Source organism: Rhodnius prolixus, unplaced genomic scaffold (genome assembly GCF_049639745.1).
Source record: "Rhodnius prolixus isolate KJV_2025 unplaced genomic scaffold, Rpr scaffold_6, whole genome shotgun sequence".
Taxonomy (NCBI): Eukaryota; Metazoa; Arthropoda; class Insecta; order Hemiptera; family Reduviidae; genus Rhodnius; species Rhodnius prolixus.
In genome coordinates, this window is record NW_027411634.1 from 2,647,544 (window position 1) to 2,667,556 (window position 20,013).

Genomic DNA, 20,013 nt, shown 5'->3' on the forward strand with positions numbered 1-20,013 from the left:
TAATAAACTATCAGATTCAGATAACAAAAGACAACTTTAAAGAGTATTCTACTCAGCATTATTTTTTTTATAGTTTTTCAAGTTATTAAAAGGCTTTCTTTCATTAAAAGATTTCTTGTCTATCAAATTGAGAAATGAAAAACTATGAAATAGACAAATGTTTGAGAATACATATCTAGAAGGCTGATTTGATAATGTTTTCACAACTTTATCTGGACACTTTTTTGATTTTAAAGCGGTTTGTTTGAACAGGTTAACAAAAAGTTAATGGATTTAGAGCATTCTGTTTGTTTTATTTTGTGTTCTTTTTATAATGGATGAATTATGTCATCTTTTTTATTATTTCCCGCGAATGAATGACTAAGAATTCGTATTTAGTCTAATAATGAAATTTATATAGTCGCCATTTATTTTTTTATAAAAATTAAGCAGCTGATAATTTTGTTGCTTGTATCCTTCACAGAATGAAGTTTTCCTTCTTATTTTGTTTAATTACTTTTATCAGAATAATTATCCTCGGAAAATTTAATTAAAGTTATCTACTTTCTAAGAGGAAATGGAATGAATAGATTTCCTCTATAAAAAAATCTCCGTTAAAAGAAAAGTTTCCAAACTGAAGTACATCTTTACTGAATGAATTGCCCCTATGATTTTCCTAAGATTTTTTTTTTTTTACCCCCCACTTATTTAAGACCAAAAAAATTGTGTAAACTGAGCCTATGAACGAAGTAAAAGAAATGGAATTCGTCCTATTAAAGGCAGAAAAAAACCGTTGTAGAGTGAAAGAGAAATAATACCAGCCGAAAAGACCCGAATCATGTCGTTGATTTCCACCCTCATGAAAACCCACCCTAATTGTATGTACTAGCAAACAGTACCTTGTTGAGCCTCGTTCACGTTAACTGTTAAGCGCTGTCGTTCGTTCGCTCATGAAAATACGATGATCGTCATTACGCTCGGCCCTAGGTTTCGTCATTAAAAATAAAATATAAAATAAATTAAATAAAAATTAAGTCAAGGTGAGTTTAAATTCGCAATTAAACACAGCATGATCTAATTTATCTTTTCTGCTGTACTAAATAAATACATTATTATTAATTGCTTTTAATTTTTCAATAATTATCTAATTCTATGCTCAATTAATTTATCCTAGCCAAAATTATTAATTTAATACAGTAATTAATTTATTTATTGATAATCTATCAGAATTTCCCGCCAATAGATTTTCTTGTTAGAAATCAGTCTTTATTTTCCCCCATAATTTTAATTATAAAGCTTTTCTTTTAATTATTTCATTAACTAATAGTAAATTTTTGTTGATATTTCTTAAAATTTTAAGATTTTAAAATTCCTTTAATTTCTAATAATATTCAATTTATTATTTATTCTAATTTAATTTATAATTTAAAATTTAATTTAATTTTTTTAATGGTAATTGGTAAGTTAATTGCGATAGTGACAAAATTTTTGGCAATTGAAGTTTCACCGGAAATACTCATTTTTGTCTCTGTATGTGTTTGTCAGTTCTGTATTAAGTCCCCAGCACCGTATTTGTTACGAGTTTGTTGAAATTTGAATAGTTTGGTTTAAGTGCCGGTAGAGACAAAATTAGCTAAGCGGAAGTGGTGGTACTTTACGGAACTAGAGGTTTTTTTTTTAAAAAAAATACATATTTTCTCTCTCTCAAAAAAAAAAAACAGCTACTACAAATTCCTTTAAACTTACGTAATTATTACAGATAAGTAGTTCTATAACTTATTTTAAAATCGTTTTTCGAGAAAATTCTATTACGAGAGCGCTTCCGGGCAAAGGGGGCGGTTAGGCTTTCCGCAAAAGTGCCGTTACAGTTTAATTTTACGGACTTATCACCTATTAAATAAGTAACCAAATTCTAAACTGGAATAAAATCTGTCCACCGGAAGTGGAACTTATTATAGTTTTAGAAGCGATTTTTTTTTTTTGCGAAAATTAAGTTTCGAGATATATTAATTATTATTTTTGTCTTATTTTCCTTTGTGGAGGGGGGGAATAAACTTTACGTATCTTCGATTTTATCCGTTGTAACACGCATGTTTATATCTTTAACCGGATTCCGGATATTATCTATCCTTTGTTTCGATACATAATATGTTGAGTCGAAATCTCTAAACCATATTTTCAATATTTACATCGTATGTTTGGGAGAACAAAATATTATTTTAAGGTCACTAAAAATACATATCACAGGAAGTGCATTCAATTCACCGTTTACAGTAATATTTTGGTCGAAATTCAACAAGCAATATTACTAAATTCAGCTACAGTTTATCTTATAAGAATTTGTCTAATCATAAAATCGAATTTAATACATTATTAGTTTAAAATTTTTACGTAGAAGCCTTAGTTTATTTATTAAATAAATTAAAAGGAAGTTCAGATTTTATTTTTTTAATAATAAAGGTGGAAAACATATAATATAGGTGGCCGCATATATGTACATACATATGTTTGCCCAAAGAAATCGCTCTTATCTGGGTAAAACACGTTGAGGAAAAGATTAGAGATAAATCTAAACAAAACAAAAATGTTTGAATATCCAGATTAAAACCGGATGTAATGGTACAACGGAAGTAAATAAAACGGAGCAAAAAAAAACTTCATTATTTAAAAAAAATTGATTTGATGCCTTTTTTTGGGGCATTGGCTTCCGCCATACAGCCAGCATCGTCTAGGTGCTTATCACTAGAATCTCACTCACTCTCCATTCTTACTTATAAATACATTCGCTTCACACATTCATCCCTCTACTATATACAACTATTTAAATACAAACTTACAACTAATGGATGGATCAGTACTCTACATTCCTGCCATCCTTATAGCTTAACTGAAATTAAAATCACCGTAATCCTTCTCTAATCATTTTCTTCCATTCATTCTAATTCGGCTATAACTCTTAAATACATTCATATTTCTTTGCTAGCTCTGCTACAGATTTAAGCACATAGATGTTGGTGGAGAATATTATGTCTTGATGTTGGTACTCGAAATGGTGCATCTAAATACTTGTATAAGTCGTCAAACATTCGTTCCCTTGTACTACATAACGTGGACATATCATCATTATTATATTGTCCTGAAATCCTCCTCCTCATTGCAATCTACGCAAAGAGGAGAGAGAGGACCTTTTTGTTGATCCTGTGAAGATACGATCCACACACACCGCGTAATTCGCTCTCAGCCTGCTTATTGTCGTAACCAACCCATTTATTCAGTGACAGTTCCACTTAAACCATGGTTGTCTAGATAACTGATCTACCACAGTTTCTTTGCACAGTAAGCGGAAATGATCAGGTTTCAAGTTCTTAAGAACGAATAAAAACACTCTTATTTTGAGCTCACACGAATTATTTGGAAATCTATAGTAAAAATCCATTCAGTGATCTAAAGTGTTGCTTTCGGAAATTGCCTACGGTAGCCTTTCCTTGAAAAAAAAAGGAAATTAAAATCAAAAGATATAGGTCAAAAATATTTTAATTATATTTATTAAATTTCTAGATTGTTATTTATTTATAATTAGGTACTAAAATGAATAAGTCTTATCAGTAAAAATTTGATAAAAAAGTATATCATTGGGGAGTCCCTTGAAATACGATTAGTAATAACAGTGTTCTTATCGATAGCTATCATTTTTGATCAACTGGGATTGGTTGCTCTTAAAATTTGAGTCTTATTAAATTTATTAAAAATCAATTAAAAAAAAACTTCAATTATCGTAAAATTTAATAATATTATTATTTATATTCAAATCACAAATATTTACAGATAAATTTATCTGTAATTTTAATGAGTACGATCTGGGTACATTGGGTACATTTTTGGTTTGTTTGTTTTCTTTTTCAAGAGATAGGTTACAAATAAAAAAGTTTGTTTGCAATGTAAACCAGCTGTTGGCAACGCAGAAAGAGAGAAAAAAAAATCAAGGTTAAATACCAGCAAAACAGAGTGTGTAAACAAATGCATATGTTTATGTTACAGTGTTGCCAGGTTTTTTGTTTGCCCATATTTTTAACCTGATTGTTTCCCCAAAAAAGGAAATTTTTTTTTTGAACAAGTGTGTGGTAGAACTTAACAACAATTCAAAGAATTAGGCGATTGATTTGTAATTGATTGATATGTGAGAATATTTACTCATAAATTGATTTATATTTCCAGCAATCATTTTATACGTGCAAGCTGCACAATCTTTTGGCGTTGTTTGCTGAATCTATTGCCCATAAAAAAGAGACTAAAGGACATACAGAATTTTGGGCGGCATCACGGCAATGATCAAGACCAAAATGGAGATGTGAAATTTGCCTAGACCAACTGGGGCTAATGGTTTCTATTGTTTATGCCTAATTTTAAACCGCCTGAAAAAAATCAGAATACTCAAGAACACTTTGAAGATGCTCTCAGAAGGGCCTAAATACTATCTTCTCTAAGTAAGCCCCCAGTCCCTTAGAATATAAAAGGAAGTTCGCGCTATCAAATCCCATAATGGATAATTATCGCTCGATTTCACTGTTGCAGAAAAAATACTAATTAAATATTGAAAATTAAACAAAACCAACAAAAATATCAGTATCTTGCTTCCCTTATTTCATCCTCATTCATGTTGCTTACACTTTCAGTTAGAGTGGCACTTTTATTCTCCATTCCAATAGTATATATGGATGTATATGAAGATGAATTTCTTTTTAATAACGGTGGTTCCAACAAAGATTCCTGCCTACACATTTTGGGTGCATTATTTACATTAGCAACTGATTGTGTCTGCTCTACGCAGGTAGGCAAAACCTCTGTTGACATTTCTTAAAAAAAAATAAAAAAATACAATTAATGAAAATTAAGTGACAATATATGAGAATATAAATCAAAAAATTTAAATATTTCACCTCTTGGTAAAAGAAAATAGAAGAAATAAATAAAGAATTGTACAATTCCTGGATAGACTACAAATGGATCGAAAAACTCCTCTTCTTTATATCTTATTATCCAATTTATTATATAAAAACCACGATACAATATTAAAGCAATTGTATAATATGTAATTTTATTTGATTTACTCTCTTTTTTATATGTAAAATAGATTTGTGGTATGAATGTTACAGATTCTAAATAACGACTGAATGCCCATAATACCTGAAAAATAAATTAATTAATTAAAATTCTCAGCTGTGAAAAATGCCTCAGACAGAAAGAGAGATTTGCCCCAAATTGTTAGTAAGTAGTCTTAAGGAAATATCAGCAACATCTGTTATGATGCGGAACTACTATCGATTTACTGTCGTTAGATAAAATATGAAAATCACGATATTATAAAAAATTAGGCATAAACAACAGAAATCAAAACACGCTGCTATATCACACAATCACATTCACAATATAAGCTGTATAGAGTATAAAATTTATACAAATAGATGTTTGTTACTTTCCAACAAAAAATTAGATTAATCTTTGAACTATGTAGAATGTTACTTAAGTGTACAAAGTCCTGTTTAAATAATTAAATCCATTATGCGATTTGACAACGCGAACATTCTTATCTAATCTAAGGGACTGGGTCAGTATTATTTCTTTTTCACTCTTCATGATGAACATGACGCCTGTTATTACATAATACTAATTTTAATTCACCCCTGGGGTTAAAAATTGATCTAGTCTAATCAAATTAATCGCTCACTAAAATGTTCACGTTTCTTTACACCTCTTTTTCAAAAACGTACATTGCTCGGAGTGACAGTTTGAAGAAAGGGAAGTTTATTACCCCAACTCAAGGGTAAATAAGAGGGTAAAGGGTAATGCCGCATACGTTTTGTCGAGAAGCTGCTTATAACCTCATCGCCAGCTTCTGATCTAGGGTTTCCTCCCAACACTCAGAATGCCACGAACACCCCCGTCAAAATAAAAGGTCCATTTCAGAAATATACACTTTGAAATGTCGTGAGTTTTGAAAACTGACTTTGTCCAGATTATATGTTTTTGTTTTTATAAAACCCCAAAATTAAACAGAATAAATGCGAAAAATAAATGAATATTAACAAAAATTGAAGGAGAAATCTGATTGTATGAAATATATAAAATTATGAGTTCAATTTTCTTGATGAAGCAATCAATAAATCTAATAATAAAATGAATTAAATCTATTATATCCGAAAGAAATTACCTATTTATTTGTTTTAATTATGTAGTTAGATACGTTAAAAGCTCATTTAGTTTACAGAAAGTACTAAATTTATCTTTACGATACTTAAAATTTAGATCTGAACTAATTTGTTTTTGTTGATATAAAAGAGAACAAATATTCTACTGTTTAGTTCACTTAACTTCCGCTAGATGGCAGAAACATGCAGTTAAGTGCTAATACTGTTGAAATATTACCTCTTCTGGTACGGTGATATCATTTGTTTCCAATAATCCCAACCCAAGGCAAAGAACAATCAACGTTTCAATCCTGAAAAGATTAATGGTTTAAATTAGAATAATTATTATAGCAACTGATAATTACCTCAAATCACTTTACTGAATAGATCTGATTAGAACACTGTTTCGTATGAGGGATAGAAGTTCAAAATCTAGAATACTGTATAATATATGTATATAAATTTCAAGAAACACAGAATGACGAATTAATTAACTTAAGTGGAAGTTGAAATTGCCCGTGGTTCTGGTTAATTATGGCACTGAAATGGAGTTGACTGAAAGGTGGCTTGGTATCAAGCTGTTTCTGAAATTTCATCATTAATCCTTTATTATTGTTTGGACTTCCTATTTTTTAATTACTTGAATATTCCAAACGAACAGTTGGAGTGACCATAATTTACCTTTTTATTAAATATTTTTAATGTAGGGTTGCAAAAGCCAGAAATGACAACCCCATAAATGGCCAGATGAGAGCATTGGTATTGAGTTTGAAGTAGACAGATTAAGAGTTACTTGGTCAGAAGCACACAAAGGATGTAAGGTTCCTAGAAAACAAGGTGGCTGGTGCAGCAGTTGGATTTGAACTCATTATTTCCGCGAGGAAACACGTGGAAAATAAAATGTTAACTTTAAGAACCTTGCAATTGAAAAACTGAAATTACGTTTTTTTTTAAAAAAAAAAAAGTTATTAAAGCCTATGTTGCGGCACTTACCAGAACGCATCATACTCTCTATCGTATGTTTTCTTGTAAACAGCATAAATTAAATAAACCATCATGTATGATACCAATATGTAGAAAAGTTTCATAAATATCATATAATAATCATAAAGATCAAGCAAATCCAAATAACGTGTAGTGAAAACTATGGCATACAACACTTGCATCTTTCCAGAAATTCCTAAAACAAAAAACAAATTTAGGTATTATTAATTTTTTGGACGTCTAAAATAGATTTCAAGAAAGCTGTGAAGTTTTTTAGCAAAACAAAAGATAGCCTTTCAGGAGTAGGTTATAAACTTGTAGGGCCCTATCTCATGGCGCATTCTACAATTAGTTTTTGTAAGTATTGTATCGCCATTGGAAGAGCACTGATTAAAAGGAATGTAATATTTTCTTTTTTTTTTTTTAACTTATCGCATAAGATTAATTATGATTTTAACAATTAGGAATTGTAAGAGGTATCCAATTATTTAATTTTCGTACACATAATGCAATTTTCTTATATACCTACACCCGTTTAGGTAAATTATTCATGTTAGAACAGTGAATTTTTTTCCACAATGAACAATGCATTAATAACTTAAACGCTTCAAAACGACTAGACATATTTTAGCATTTGGAATCATTGTGTCAAACATTATTTTGTAAGTTACTTATTTAACAATAATTCAATTGAAATGGCCTAAAAAGAATTTGATAGCAAAATTACTCAGAATAGAAAAATCTATGGATAAAGTTAGATAACTTTATTAATAAGATGTTGAGAATTATAAACAATTTAACAAATAAAGTGAATTCTCCGGAAAATTGAATAATCTTCAAACTAAATCTTAAGCGAAACATTAATTCTTAATAATATGTAATAATTATACAGGAAAAGATGGCACTTTTTAAGGAAAGATTCCTGTAGTACCCCGTAATGAGGTAGTGCTTAAAAAATGATTTAAATAAAATTTAATTTAATTAAAAAAAAAATTAATTGAAAACAGCTATGTATTTTCGACAAGATTTCCAATAGAAGAGAAATCTATTTTGAAGTGTTACTTTCTGTTTTGGAATTTTCGTAACACTTTTAAACTTCTTAATGAATGAGACACCGTACCGTACAATATTCTGAAATTGTAGTTTATGAGCAACCCTAAACGGCTTTTATTTAAGGAACTACCGGGCTCCACTAATCCTTGGGAGTTGACTCTCCCAATCGTAGTATTCCCTGAACTCAAATCGTAATTACAGTCGTTGGATAATTTGTTCACTTTTTCCCCTTACATCTAGAAATGATCTATAATGCTCCAGTTCCCCTTACCTTCGGCTGATCTTTTATGTAGAATTCCTCCTAACAGAATAAATATTGCCACCACGTGTGCAACATCGCCTAAGAATGAAGCTATGTTCATGATTGTATCACTAACTTATAAAAACAGTAATTAGGTAAAGAAAAAAAACTTGAAATTATTAATTTGTCAAATTTTTACTGTAACCATTTCGCCACGCACAGAGTTTAAAGACTGATACATAACCAACAGATAAAGTTTAATGGGAGAGGAGGAACAAATACGTATTGCACAACATTTTTTTTTGACCTTGTGACGTTGTTTGAAAACACTTGATTAGGCGGGTTGTGGCAGTTGTTTTTTGATACAGCTGATTATTGGCGCTCTTTGCCCTAAATTAATTGACTTTTTTAAAAAAATAAATATCCTAGGGGAAGTCCCACATTTTTTTGTTGTTGTTGATGTCACCCATAATTAAAGTTTGGGAGGTTATACTTGGTAAACATACTTTCGGTTATAATAAACTATCAGATTCAGATAACAAAAGACAACTTTAAAGAGTATTCTACTCAGCATTATTTTTTTTATAGTTTTTCAAGTTATTAAAAGGCTTTCTTTCATTAAAAGATTTCTTGTCTATCAAATTGAGAAATGAAAAACTATGAAATAGACAAATGTTTGAGAATACATATCTAGAAGGCTGATTTGATAATGTTTTCACAACTTTATCTGGACACTTTTTTGATTTTAAAGCGGTTTGTTTGAACAGGTTAACAAAAAGTTAATGGATTTCGAGCATTCTGTTTGTTTTATTTTGTGTTCTTTTTATAATGGATGAATTATGTCATCTTTTTTATTATTTCCCGCGAATGAATGACTAAGAATTCGTATTTAGTCTAATAATGAAATTTATATAGTCGCCATTTATTTTTTTATAAAAATTAAGCAGCTGATAATTTTGTTGCTTGTATCCTTCACAGAATGAAGTTTTCCTTCTTATTTTGTTTAATTACTTTTATCAGAATAATTATCCTCGGAAAATTTAATTAAAGTTATCTACTTTCTAAGAGGAAATGGAATGAATAGATTTCCTCTATAAAAAAATCTCCGTTAAAAGAAAAGTTTCCAAACTGAAGTACATCTTTACTGAATGAATTGCCCCTATGATTTTCCTAAGATTTTTTTTTTTTTACCCCCCACTTATTTAAGACCAAAAAAATTGTGTAAACTGAGCCTATGAACGAAGTAAAAGAAATGGAATTCGTCCTATTAAAGGCAGAAAAAAACCGTTGTAGAGTGAAAGAGAAATAATACCAGCCGAAAAGACCCGAATCATGTCGTTGATTTCCACCCTCATGAAAACCCACCCTAATTGTATGTACTAGCAAACAGTACCTTGTTGAGCCTCGTTCACGTTAACTGTTAAGCGCTGTCGTTCGTTCGCTCATGAAAATACGATGATCGTCATTACGCTCGGCCCTAGGTTTCGTCATTAAAAATAAAATATAAAATAAATTAAATAAAAATTAAGTCAAGGTGAGTTTAAATTCGCAATTAAACACAGCATGATCTAATTTATCTTTTCTGCTGTACTAAATAAATACATTATTATTAATTGCTTTTAATTTTTCAATAATTATCTAATTCTATGCTCAATTAATTTATCCTAGCCAAAATTATTAATTTAATACAGTAATTAATTTATTTATTGATAATCTATCAGAATTTCCCGCCAATAGATTTTCTTGTTAGAAATCAGTCTTTATTTTCCCCCATAATTTTAATTATAAAGCTTTTCTTTTAATTATTTCATTAACTAATAGTAAATTTTTGTTGATATTTCTTAAAATTTTAAGATTTTAAAATTCCTTTAATTTCTAATAATATTCAATTTATTATTTATTCTAATTTAATTTATAATTTAAAATTTAATTTAATTTTTTTAATGGTAATTGGTAAGTTAATTGCGATAGTGACAAAATTTTTGGCAATTGAAGTTTCACCGGAAATACTCATTTTTGTCTCTGTATGTGTTTGTCAGTTCTGTATTAAGTCCCCAGCACCGTATTTGTTACGAGTTTGTTGAAATTTGAATAGTTTGGTTTAAGTGCCGGTAGAGACAAAATTAGCTAAGCGGAAGTGGTGGTACTTTACGGAACTAGAGGTTTTTTTTTTAAAAAAAATACATATTTTCTCTCTCTCAAAAAAAAAAAACAGCTACTACAAATTCCTTTAAACTTACGTAATTATTACAGATAAGTAGTTCTATAACTTATTTTAAAATCGTTTTTCGAGAAAATTCTATTACGAGAGCGCTTCCGGGCAAAGGGGGCGGTTAGGCTTTCCGCAAAAGTGCCGTTACAGTTTAATTTTACGGACTTATCACCTATTAAATAAGTAACCAAATTCTAAACTGGAATAAAATCTGTCCACCGGAAGTGGAACTTATTATAGTTTTAGAAGCGATTTTTTTTTTTTGCGAAAATTAAGTTTCGAGATATATTAATTATTATTTTTGTCTTATTTTCCTTTGTGGAGGGGGGGAATAAACTTTACGTATCTTCGATTTTATCCGTTGTAACACGCATGTTTATATCTTTAACCGGATTCCGGATATTATCTATCCTTTGTTTCGATACATAATATGTTGAGTCGAAATCTCTAAACCATATTTTCAATATTTACATCGTATGTTTGGGAGAACAAAATATTATTTTAAGGTCACTAAAAATACATATCACAGGAAGTGCATTCAATTCACCGTTTACAGTAATATTTTGGTCGAAATTCAACAAGCAATATTACTAAATTCAGCTACAGTTTATCTTATAAGAATTTGTCTAATCATAAAATCGAATTTAATACATTATTAGTTTAAAATTTTTACGTAGAAGCCTTAGTTTATTTATTAAATAAATTAAAAGGAAGTTCAGATTTTATTTTTTTAATAATAAAGGTGGAAAACATATAATATAGGTGGCCGCATATATGTACATACATATGTTTGCCCAAAGAAATCGCTCTTATCTGGGTAAAACACGTTGAGGAAAAGATTAGAGATAAATCTAAACAAAACAAAAATGTTTGAATATCCAGATTAAAACCGGATGTAATGGTACAACGGAAGTAAATAAAACGGAGCAAAAAAAAACTTCATTATTTAAAAAAAATTGATTTGATGCCTTTTTTTGGGGCATTGGCTTCCGCCATACAGCCAGCATCGTCTAGGTGCTTATCACTAGAATCTCACTCACTCTCCATTCTTACTTATAAATACATTCGCTTCACACATTCATCCCTCTACTATATACAACTATTTAAATACAAACTTACAACTAATGGATGGATCAGTACTCTACATTCCTGCCATCCTTATAGCTTAACTGAAATTAAAATCACCGTAATCCTTCTCTAATCATTTTCTTCCATTCATTCTAATTCGGCTATAACTCTTAAATACATTCATATTTCTTTGCTAGCTCTGCTACAGATTTAAGCACATAGATGTTGGTGGAGAATATTATGTCTTGATGTTGGTACTCGAAATGGTGCATCTAAATACTTGTATAAGTCGTCAAACATTCGTTCCCTTGTACTACATAACGTGGACATATCATCATTATTATATTGTCCTGAAATCCTCCTCCTCATTGCAATCTACGCAAAGAGGAGAGAGAGGACCTTTTTGTTGATCCTGTGAAGATACGATCCACACACACCGCGTAATTCGCTCTCAGCCTGCTTATTGTCGTAACCAACCCATTTATTCAGTGACAGTTCCACTTAAACCATGGTTGTCTAGATAACTGATCTACCACAGTTTCTTTGCACAGTAAGCGGAAATGATCAGGTTTCAAGTTCTTAAGAACGAATAAAAACACTCTTATTTTGAGCTCACACGAATTATTTGGAAATCTATAGTAAAAATCCATTCAGTGATCTAAAGTGTTGCTTTCGGAAATTGCCTACGGTAGCCTTTCCTTGAAAAAAAAAGGAAATTAAAATCAAAAGATATAGGTCAAAAATATTTTAATTATATTTATTAAATTTCTAGATTGTTATTTATTTATAATTAGGTACTAAAATGAATAAGTCTTATCAGTAAAAATTTGATAAAAAAGTATATCATTGGGGAGTCCCTTGAAATACGATTAGTAATAACAGTGTTCTTATCGATAGCTATCATTTTTGATCAACTGGGATTGGTTGCTCTTAAAATTTGAGTCTTATTAAATTTATTAAAAATCAATTAAAAAAAAACTTCAATTATCGTAAAATTTAATAATATTATTATTTATATTCAAATCACAAATATTTACAGATAAATTTATCTGTAATTTTAATGAGTACGATCTGGGTACATTGGGTACATTTTTGGTTTGTTTGTTTTCTTTTTCAAGAGATAGGTTACAAATAAAAAAGTTTGTTTGCAATGTAAACCAGCTGTTGGCAACGCAGAAAGAGAGAAAAAAAAATCAAGGTTAAATACCAGCAAAACAGAGTGTGTAAACAAATGCATATGTTTATGTTACAGTGTTGCCAGGTTTTTTGTTTGCCCATATTTTTAACCTGATTGTTTCCCCAAAAAAGGAAATTTTTTTTTTGAACAAGTGTGTGGTAGAACTTAACAACAATTCAAAGAATTAGGCGATTGATTTGTAATTGATTGATATGTGAGAATATTTACTCATAAATTGATTTATATTTCCAGCAATCATTTTATACGTGCAAGCTGCACAATCTTTTGGCGTTGTTTGCTGAATCTATTGCCCATAAAAAAGAGACTAAAGGACATACAGAATTTTGGGCGGCATCACGGCAATGATCAAGACCAAAATGGAGATGTGAAATTTGCCTAGACCAACTGGGGCTAATGGTTTCAACGCCTACCTCTCCGATCCTAAATTTATAAGGGAAAATAACGAGTATCGCTGGGCCTTCGAACCTCTAGAACAGCCCAGCAGATAGATCGCTCCAAGCTCTATCCAACGATCGCCCAAGAATATCCTACCTGACGATAGCCCCAAAGTTAGGTGACATCCCCAGACTAGACGTTCCAATATAGAAAAGTAGTCCCGGCTTCATTTTAACGTTCACCACCACAATCATATGGAAATTAGGGCGTAATTTAGGGAATAGAGGTAGGGGCCAGTCCTCTCCCCATGCCAAAATTTGAGATATTTTCCGTGGAGTGACACTGGACAGTTGGGTGGAAAACACTGGTCCTACCTCGAAACTTTGTTATTCCTTAAATTCCCCTTCTGTGATCCGTGGGGTAAAAAAAAGAAAATAAATATTAATGGGGGAAGAGATTAGTTGGTTAGCGTACTGAATCCCAATGTGGAAATCCCGGATTCGATTCAAGATGTCCCTTAGATTTTTTTCTCTCAATAGGAGCTTTTTTGACAGCTCACTCACTGTCCGGTGACGGACTGTTGTCTGTATCGACTAAACAAACGTCCTGAGACCGGAAAAAAGCTCCAGACCACAATAACCACAGAAAGTTCAGACACTTTTCAAGAGATATTTCGTTAAAACAGCACACATCACTCAGGACCCCCGTTATCCAAAAAACACTGTCGAACTCAGGGGACCACACAAAATTTCCAAAAATTAATCTCTATCATTTTCTAGGAAGTAAAAGTAAAAATGAAATAAAAAAAAAGAAGGAAATAAGTAACCGAAAACGCAAATTAAAGTCACCAATCTTGAGAAAGTTATTGACGTCATACTTCCTTTTCCTTTCCTTTAGTATAAAAACTCCTTTTCTATTTCCGATGATGACGAAATTGAATTTCTGAAGAGAAAAAGAGTTACACCCCTTTATTGCAATAAGATCTGGGATAGATTCGTGAGAATCCCTTATAGCGTGTGCTAACCCGATTCTGGGATGTAGAGAACATTATCCCCATCTAATGGACAGGTAATAACAGCAATCGGAAACGATTTTCCTTCAAAAAAACAAAAAACAATTGCATTTCCTTTAAATTACTTCCGTTTTCGAATGTATTGATTCATTTTATTTATTTTTTATGCATCTCATTGCTTTGCAATTTACCATTCTTTAGTAGGTAAATTGCCGAATTATTGTTTACGTTCAAACTTCCTTAGCATACTATTTACAGATTTTTAAATATTTAATTCAATTTGAGAATTTAAAAAAATAGTTCCAACGTTTGCCGCTAGGCTGTGCTACTTTTTATTTTGTATTTTATCGAATTGAGAGAGAGGCGTTTACATATTTAGAAACAGGAAGTAAGGCAGATTTTTGGAAACTGAGTTGTCACCGGAAATATTCGTGTTCAGTTCCGTTCATTTCGCAAACACTCACACGATATTCTCACCCTAACTTTCGTTTTATTGAACTATGAGAACATTTTAATACAATATGAAATATCCGGGAAATGAATTTACCCAGAAAAATGATTCAATTAAAAATATTGAATCCTTCTTTATAATGTAGGGCACAAAACCGTACATTTTACTCAAATGATACTTTAGAGGAAAGCCTAAAAACTTCGAAAATTTTGACCAACATTATACAATTTATAACCATACACACAGAAATATAACCTTACTGGTAAACTTACCCCAAACCCTCCATAGGAAACTGTTTTAAATTGTATTTCTCTTAAAAAATAATTAAATTTAAAAAAAAATCTACATACGAAGTCAAGAAAACCATTTTCAAGAAAGTAAATGGAGGAAAAACATCGCATTTAGAAAAGAGGTACTTCCGGTGGAGCAATTTTTTTCCCTTGCTTAAGTGAAACAGAGGAAGGAAAAAAACAAAAAAAGAATTCCGGATCAAAGACCGTACATTAGCGGATATGGCTGACATTTGCAAATGTCACATTGATAAGAGTAAAATAACAGGTTGACATTCAATTGTCAAATGTCCCGTTTTTCTAGCGTAGACATTGCATAATTAGATGTTATTAAACTGCATTATTTTACTGCGTTGCGGAATAGCTATCCAGGAATTAGAGGGGGAAGGGAAATATAATATTTGTAATGCATTTAGAAATTCAATAAATTTGATAAATATAATCATTGATTTATCCGTTACAGCACCGGTCTGATAACCAGTTATCTTCCATCATCAGCGGTAGTTATTTGTCAATTTGGTGTAGATAATTTGATTTTTCTACTTATAATCAGTAGTATAGCGTGGTTTTTTGTCTAGGTTGTGCTCGGAGTAAATATTTACTAGAAATCAGTGGAATTTCTGTTAAAGATCTCCCGAATTTCAGATTTATCTGCATCAGGGTCATTTAAAGTAACTCACAATAGTTAAAAAAAGAGCAAACACGCAGCTAGTTCAAATTTAATAGTGACACCAAGAGACGTAACAATAAAATTTTAGACGAAATCAATCAACCGAAAGCATAACATCGATTTTATCGATGTATCGATTATTGAATAACCTCTTCATCCACAATTTATAACCTCTTTCTCCAATAATTACTTTAGGAATTCTGGCAAGTGGTCTAGTTACCTAGACAACCATGATTTAAGTGGAACTGTCACTGAATAAATGGGTTGCTACGACAATAAGCAGGCTGAGAGCGAACTTTTGCGGTGTGCGGATCGTATCTTCACAGGATCAACAAAAGGTCCTCCCTCTCCTCTTTGCGCGTAGATTGCAATGAGGAGGAGGATTTCAAGACAATATAATAATGATATGTCTACGTTATGTACAGTAGAAAGGAAACGAATGTTTGACGAACTTATACAGGTATTTAGATGCACCATTTCGCTACGAAGACATAATATTCTCCACCAACATATATGTGCTTAAATCTGTCGCAGAGCTAGCAATTAAATATGAGTTTATTTAAAAATTATAGCCGATTAGAATGAATGGAAGAAAATGATTAGAGAAGGATTACGGTGATTTTAATTTCGGTTAAGCTATAAGGATGGCAGGAATATAGAGTACTGATCCATCCATTAGTTGTAAGTTTGTATGTAAATAGTTGTATATAGTAGAGGGATGAATGTGTGAAGCGAATGTATTTATAAGTAAGAATGGAGAGTGAGTGATATTCTAGTGATAAGCACCTAGAGCAGTGGTTCTCAACCTTTCTAATGCCGTGACCCCGCAATACAAGTTCCTCATGTTGCGGTGACCCCAAACCAAAAAATAATATCGGGTGGCTACTTCATAACTGTAATTTTGCTACAGTTATGATTCGAAATGTAAATACCTGATATGTATTATGTATTCTCATTGCTACAAATAAAACATAATTTAAACATAGTGATTAATCACAAAAACAATATTTAATTATGTATTGAGAAATATTTATTACTAATTCCAATAAATAACATTAACGGCCATGACGGCGTGCGTTCCAGCTGAATAGCGCTGCTGCAAACGGTAGCGCGGCTTCTCAGCGGCTAAAGCCATCGGAAAATATGTATTTTGTTAAATTAATTTTCAACCCCAAATATGTGCTATTTCGTTTACTATTTCCTGTAAATTTTAATTCTTATTCTAACACCCAACTAAATTGGCGTATTTATTATGAAGGTGTAAATAAATTAATGAAAGCCGGAAATAGACAGAGAGAGAGATGGCGAAAAAGAGATCCAAAAATTATTAATAAAACTCACAAACAAACACTTTATATATTACATAACGACACGAAATTCTCAGCTGATGAAATGATGAAAAGGTAAAAGTGAATGTAGAGAAAATTACTGAGCGTAATAATGAGCGGAAAAAGTTTTTCTTTTTGGCCATTTTCCCCATTATTCATCAGACGTACATTATTAAATCATTCAGCGTAAAATATATTTTTTTTTGTAATATAACCACATTAAAGAAAAAGTGAAAATTTTATCTCATTTATTCAAGCACAATTTACGTAAATAATAATAAATTCCAAACAATATGGGATAAATTGTAACCCGCATTTTCTAAAAAAAAATAAATCTAAACAGGAAACAGTTTTATTAAAAAAATTAGGAGGAAATAATACTTTCTTCCTGCGAGAGAAAAACCGCAAATATCTGGTTTCGAAAAATTTTGGTACCATTTTACGACTGAAAGTAAAAAAAAAATCAGTAAAAAGTAACAATCTTTGATTGGCGAGAATTCGTTTTAAAAGTTAACATTACGCGTTAACATTAACATTAAAAAAAACAACAATAATCTATATATATAAAAATGAATGTGTGTCTGTTTGTTTGTACTCGATAGATTCAAAAACCATACATCCAATCGCCGTGAAAATTTGGGAAATTATTAGGTATATCCCCGGGAAGGTTTTTGCAATTTTTTTTTAAAATCAGAGTTGGGGCTCTAGGTGCTCCCGAACAAATATCCCAAAAACATCAAAATAACATTTAATTAGTAATATTTGTTAAAAGTGTAACCATGAAAACCATGAAAAACAGTTTTTTGCAATTATTAATACGAGAATAAATTATACCGAGGATGGTGGAAAATCCATTAAACTAAAAGTACTCAACAATACTATTGACGTTGATAATCGTTGGGTAGTACCATATTCTCCATTACTACTAAAAACGCATAACGCACACATAAATGTTGGGTACTGCAATTCAGTGAAAGCTATAAAATATATTTGCAAATATGTGAACAAAGGAAGCGATATGGCAGTGTTTGGAGTGGAAAATACAACTGCATCTAACGATGAAGTCACCCAATATCAACTGGGACGCTACATAAGTAGCAATGAGGCCGTATGGCGTATTTTATCATTTTCCATTCATGAGCGATATCCAACGGTTGTTCATTTAGCAGAAAATGGACAGCGTGTGTATTTTACATCAGAAAATGTACGTGCAAGAGCAATGTCACCACCGCCAACAACATTAACTGAATTTTTCACATTATGTAGAAATGCTACCTTTGCAAGGACACTACTGTACTCTGAAGTAGGGATAATTTTATTGTTAATTTTCATTTCGATGTATTGTATACATTTGATCATTAATAAATTATGTTTGAGGTATCAAAACTGCCTTTTTGTTAAACACAGCAACGTGTGAACGGGTACAGCTAGTTTATTATAAAACCAATTTAAACAATAATTTGGGAATTTGCTATATCGTGAAATGATGGTACCCTAAACGTTAAATAATATGGCGGATTTGTAGTAAAATAATGGCAAAATAATTAGCGAATCGCAAAAAGTTAAAACTAATTGTTTTTAATTTAAATTTAAATCATTCGATTAAAAACAATTAGTTTTAGAATAAATATTTTAAAGATATTTTTTTTTTTGAAAATTGATTTTTTAAATTGGTCCAATATTAACACAGATGTGTGGAATGCAAATCGCTATTTCATTGACGTCATGTATAAAATGTAAATATCAGCTAGAAAATTGGTGTGCAAAAATGTTTACCGCTTTTTTTCTTTTTGGCGGCAGCGGGGGTTTTTAAGCACTGCGATCTATAATTAGAATCATTGTGCCTCCTCGATAATTGCTAGGAGTATCATCAGATGATTAAATTATCAGAGGAAGTAGTGGGAGCCCGGAAGTAGAGGAATATCACTCGCTGGAGTGTTTCACAATTCACACCTCCCTACATCATCTTGTTCAAAATATTCTGAAGATAGCTCTCCCTTCCCCCAAGAGGATTTTAGAAAGGGTGGGAATTCTCCTCTAATACTCTATCCAGGGAGTTCCTAGGTGTAAGCCCCGGTAGTCAATTTTTATTATCACTCCTGATGTTCCAAGAAAACTCAAGAAAATGGTTTTAATTTAAAAGCTCAGGTGTGTATGTAGGATGATTATCGCCTGGTCTTTGCAGAAAACGATAGATCAAAGGGTAATTGAAATCATCACTTCGAGTCTCCAGGAAAGGCGCTCCAAAAGATGGGAAAAAAAATCTCGGGAGAACGCCTAAGAAAAGAGGAGCAGTTTGAGATGATAGTTCTTTGAAGACCTAACATCCTTGTCTCTATATACTCTTCTACTGCCCTACATTTATGAAGAGTTTCATGGGAGTTTCAATACTCTTCTACTCTGAACGGGTACCCGATAGGTCGATGGCTTCGCTTACCTCATAGTCACGCCGGAGCCCCAGAAGATGTCCATATTTTGGCGCAGGTTGACGCACGTTTCCTTGGATTGGGCTAGATAATTATGGGAAAACAAGGGTCAGAAAACTGGGATATTAAACTCTAGCTAGCGCCTTATGTACCCTTCTCTCTTCGCAAACATCATCCCCTACATGTTTTAAGAATTACACCATTTGCCTGTCCCTCAGTAAGCTGAAGAGGTATAATCATGAAGTTCTTACTGCATTATTCTTCACTATTCTTGCTATTCAGAAGCCTGGGTAATAACGAAAGCCGATGAAAAACTTGTTATTAAGTTTTGAAAGAAAGATTCATCGGCGAATATATGGAATCTACTGGAGAGGGAGCAAATCCTGGAAAAGGCACTCTAATGCGGAGCTGATTCCACACCTACGTATTCCAGGCCCCGGACATCGTAAAGGTGGTAAAACTTAAGTAGATTACGTTGGGCAGGCCATGTAATTGAGAATGGCGGATACAATGAGATGCCCAGAAAGGTAATGGAGGAAAA

The 20,013-nt window shown here is 31.6% G+C and overlaps 2 protein-coding genes across 3 annotated transcripts in view; one reads left to right on the plus strand and one right to left on the minus strand.

Moving 5' to 3' along the window:
• Positions 1-3,495: 3,495 nt before the first annotated feature.
• LOC141460838 (ER lumen protein-retaining receptor 1-B-like) lies at positions 3,496-8,794 on the minus strand. The gene is made up of 5 exons (XM_074141238.1): positions 8,473-8,794; positions 7,158-7,344; positions 6,403-6,475; positions 4,917-5,163; positions 3,496-4,832 (listed from the first exon to the last, which is right to left on the minus strand). Exons 1-5 carry the CDS (start codon positions 8,561-8,563, stop codon positions 4,600-4,602), a joined length of 831 nt encoding a protein of 276 aa, XP_073997339.1. The 5' UTR covers positions 8,564-8,794; the 3' UTR covers positions 3,496-4,599.
• Positions 8,795-9,837: 1,043 nt separating this feature from the next.
• Positions 9,838-20,013, plus strand: part of LOC141460840 (uncharacterized) — a 160,823-nt gene continuing 150,647 nt past the window's right edge. Inside the window, exon 1 of one of the 2 annotated variants that reach the window (XM_074141243.1) lies at positions 9,838-9,976. The gene's annotated coding sequence lies outside the window, so the exon portion shown is untranslated. Of the gene's footprint in view, positions 9,977-15,119; positions 15,720-20,013 lie in introns of those variants that run through there. The other variant, XM_074141242.1, reaches the window with a different exon arrangement.

What these genes read in the sequence shown, in the direction of transcription:
- LOC141460838 (XM_074141238.1), bottom strand. Translation starts at nt 8,563, where the DNA reads ATGAACATAGCTTCATTCTTAGGCGATGTTGCACACGTGGTGGCAATA. An exon ending in AGAGAGTATGATGCGTTCTG is followed by an intron (nt 6,476 to 7,157) that starts GTAAGTGCCGCA and finishes TAATCTTTTCAG; the next exon opens with GATTGAAACGTTGATTGTTC. An exon ending in ATATCACCGTACCAGAAGAG is followed by an intron (nt 5,164 to 6,402) that starts GTAATATTTCAA and finishes TTTATTTTTCAG; the next exon opens with GTATTATGGGCATTCAGTCG.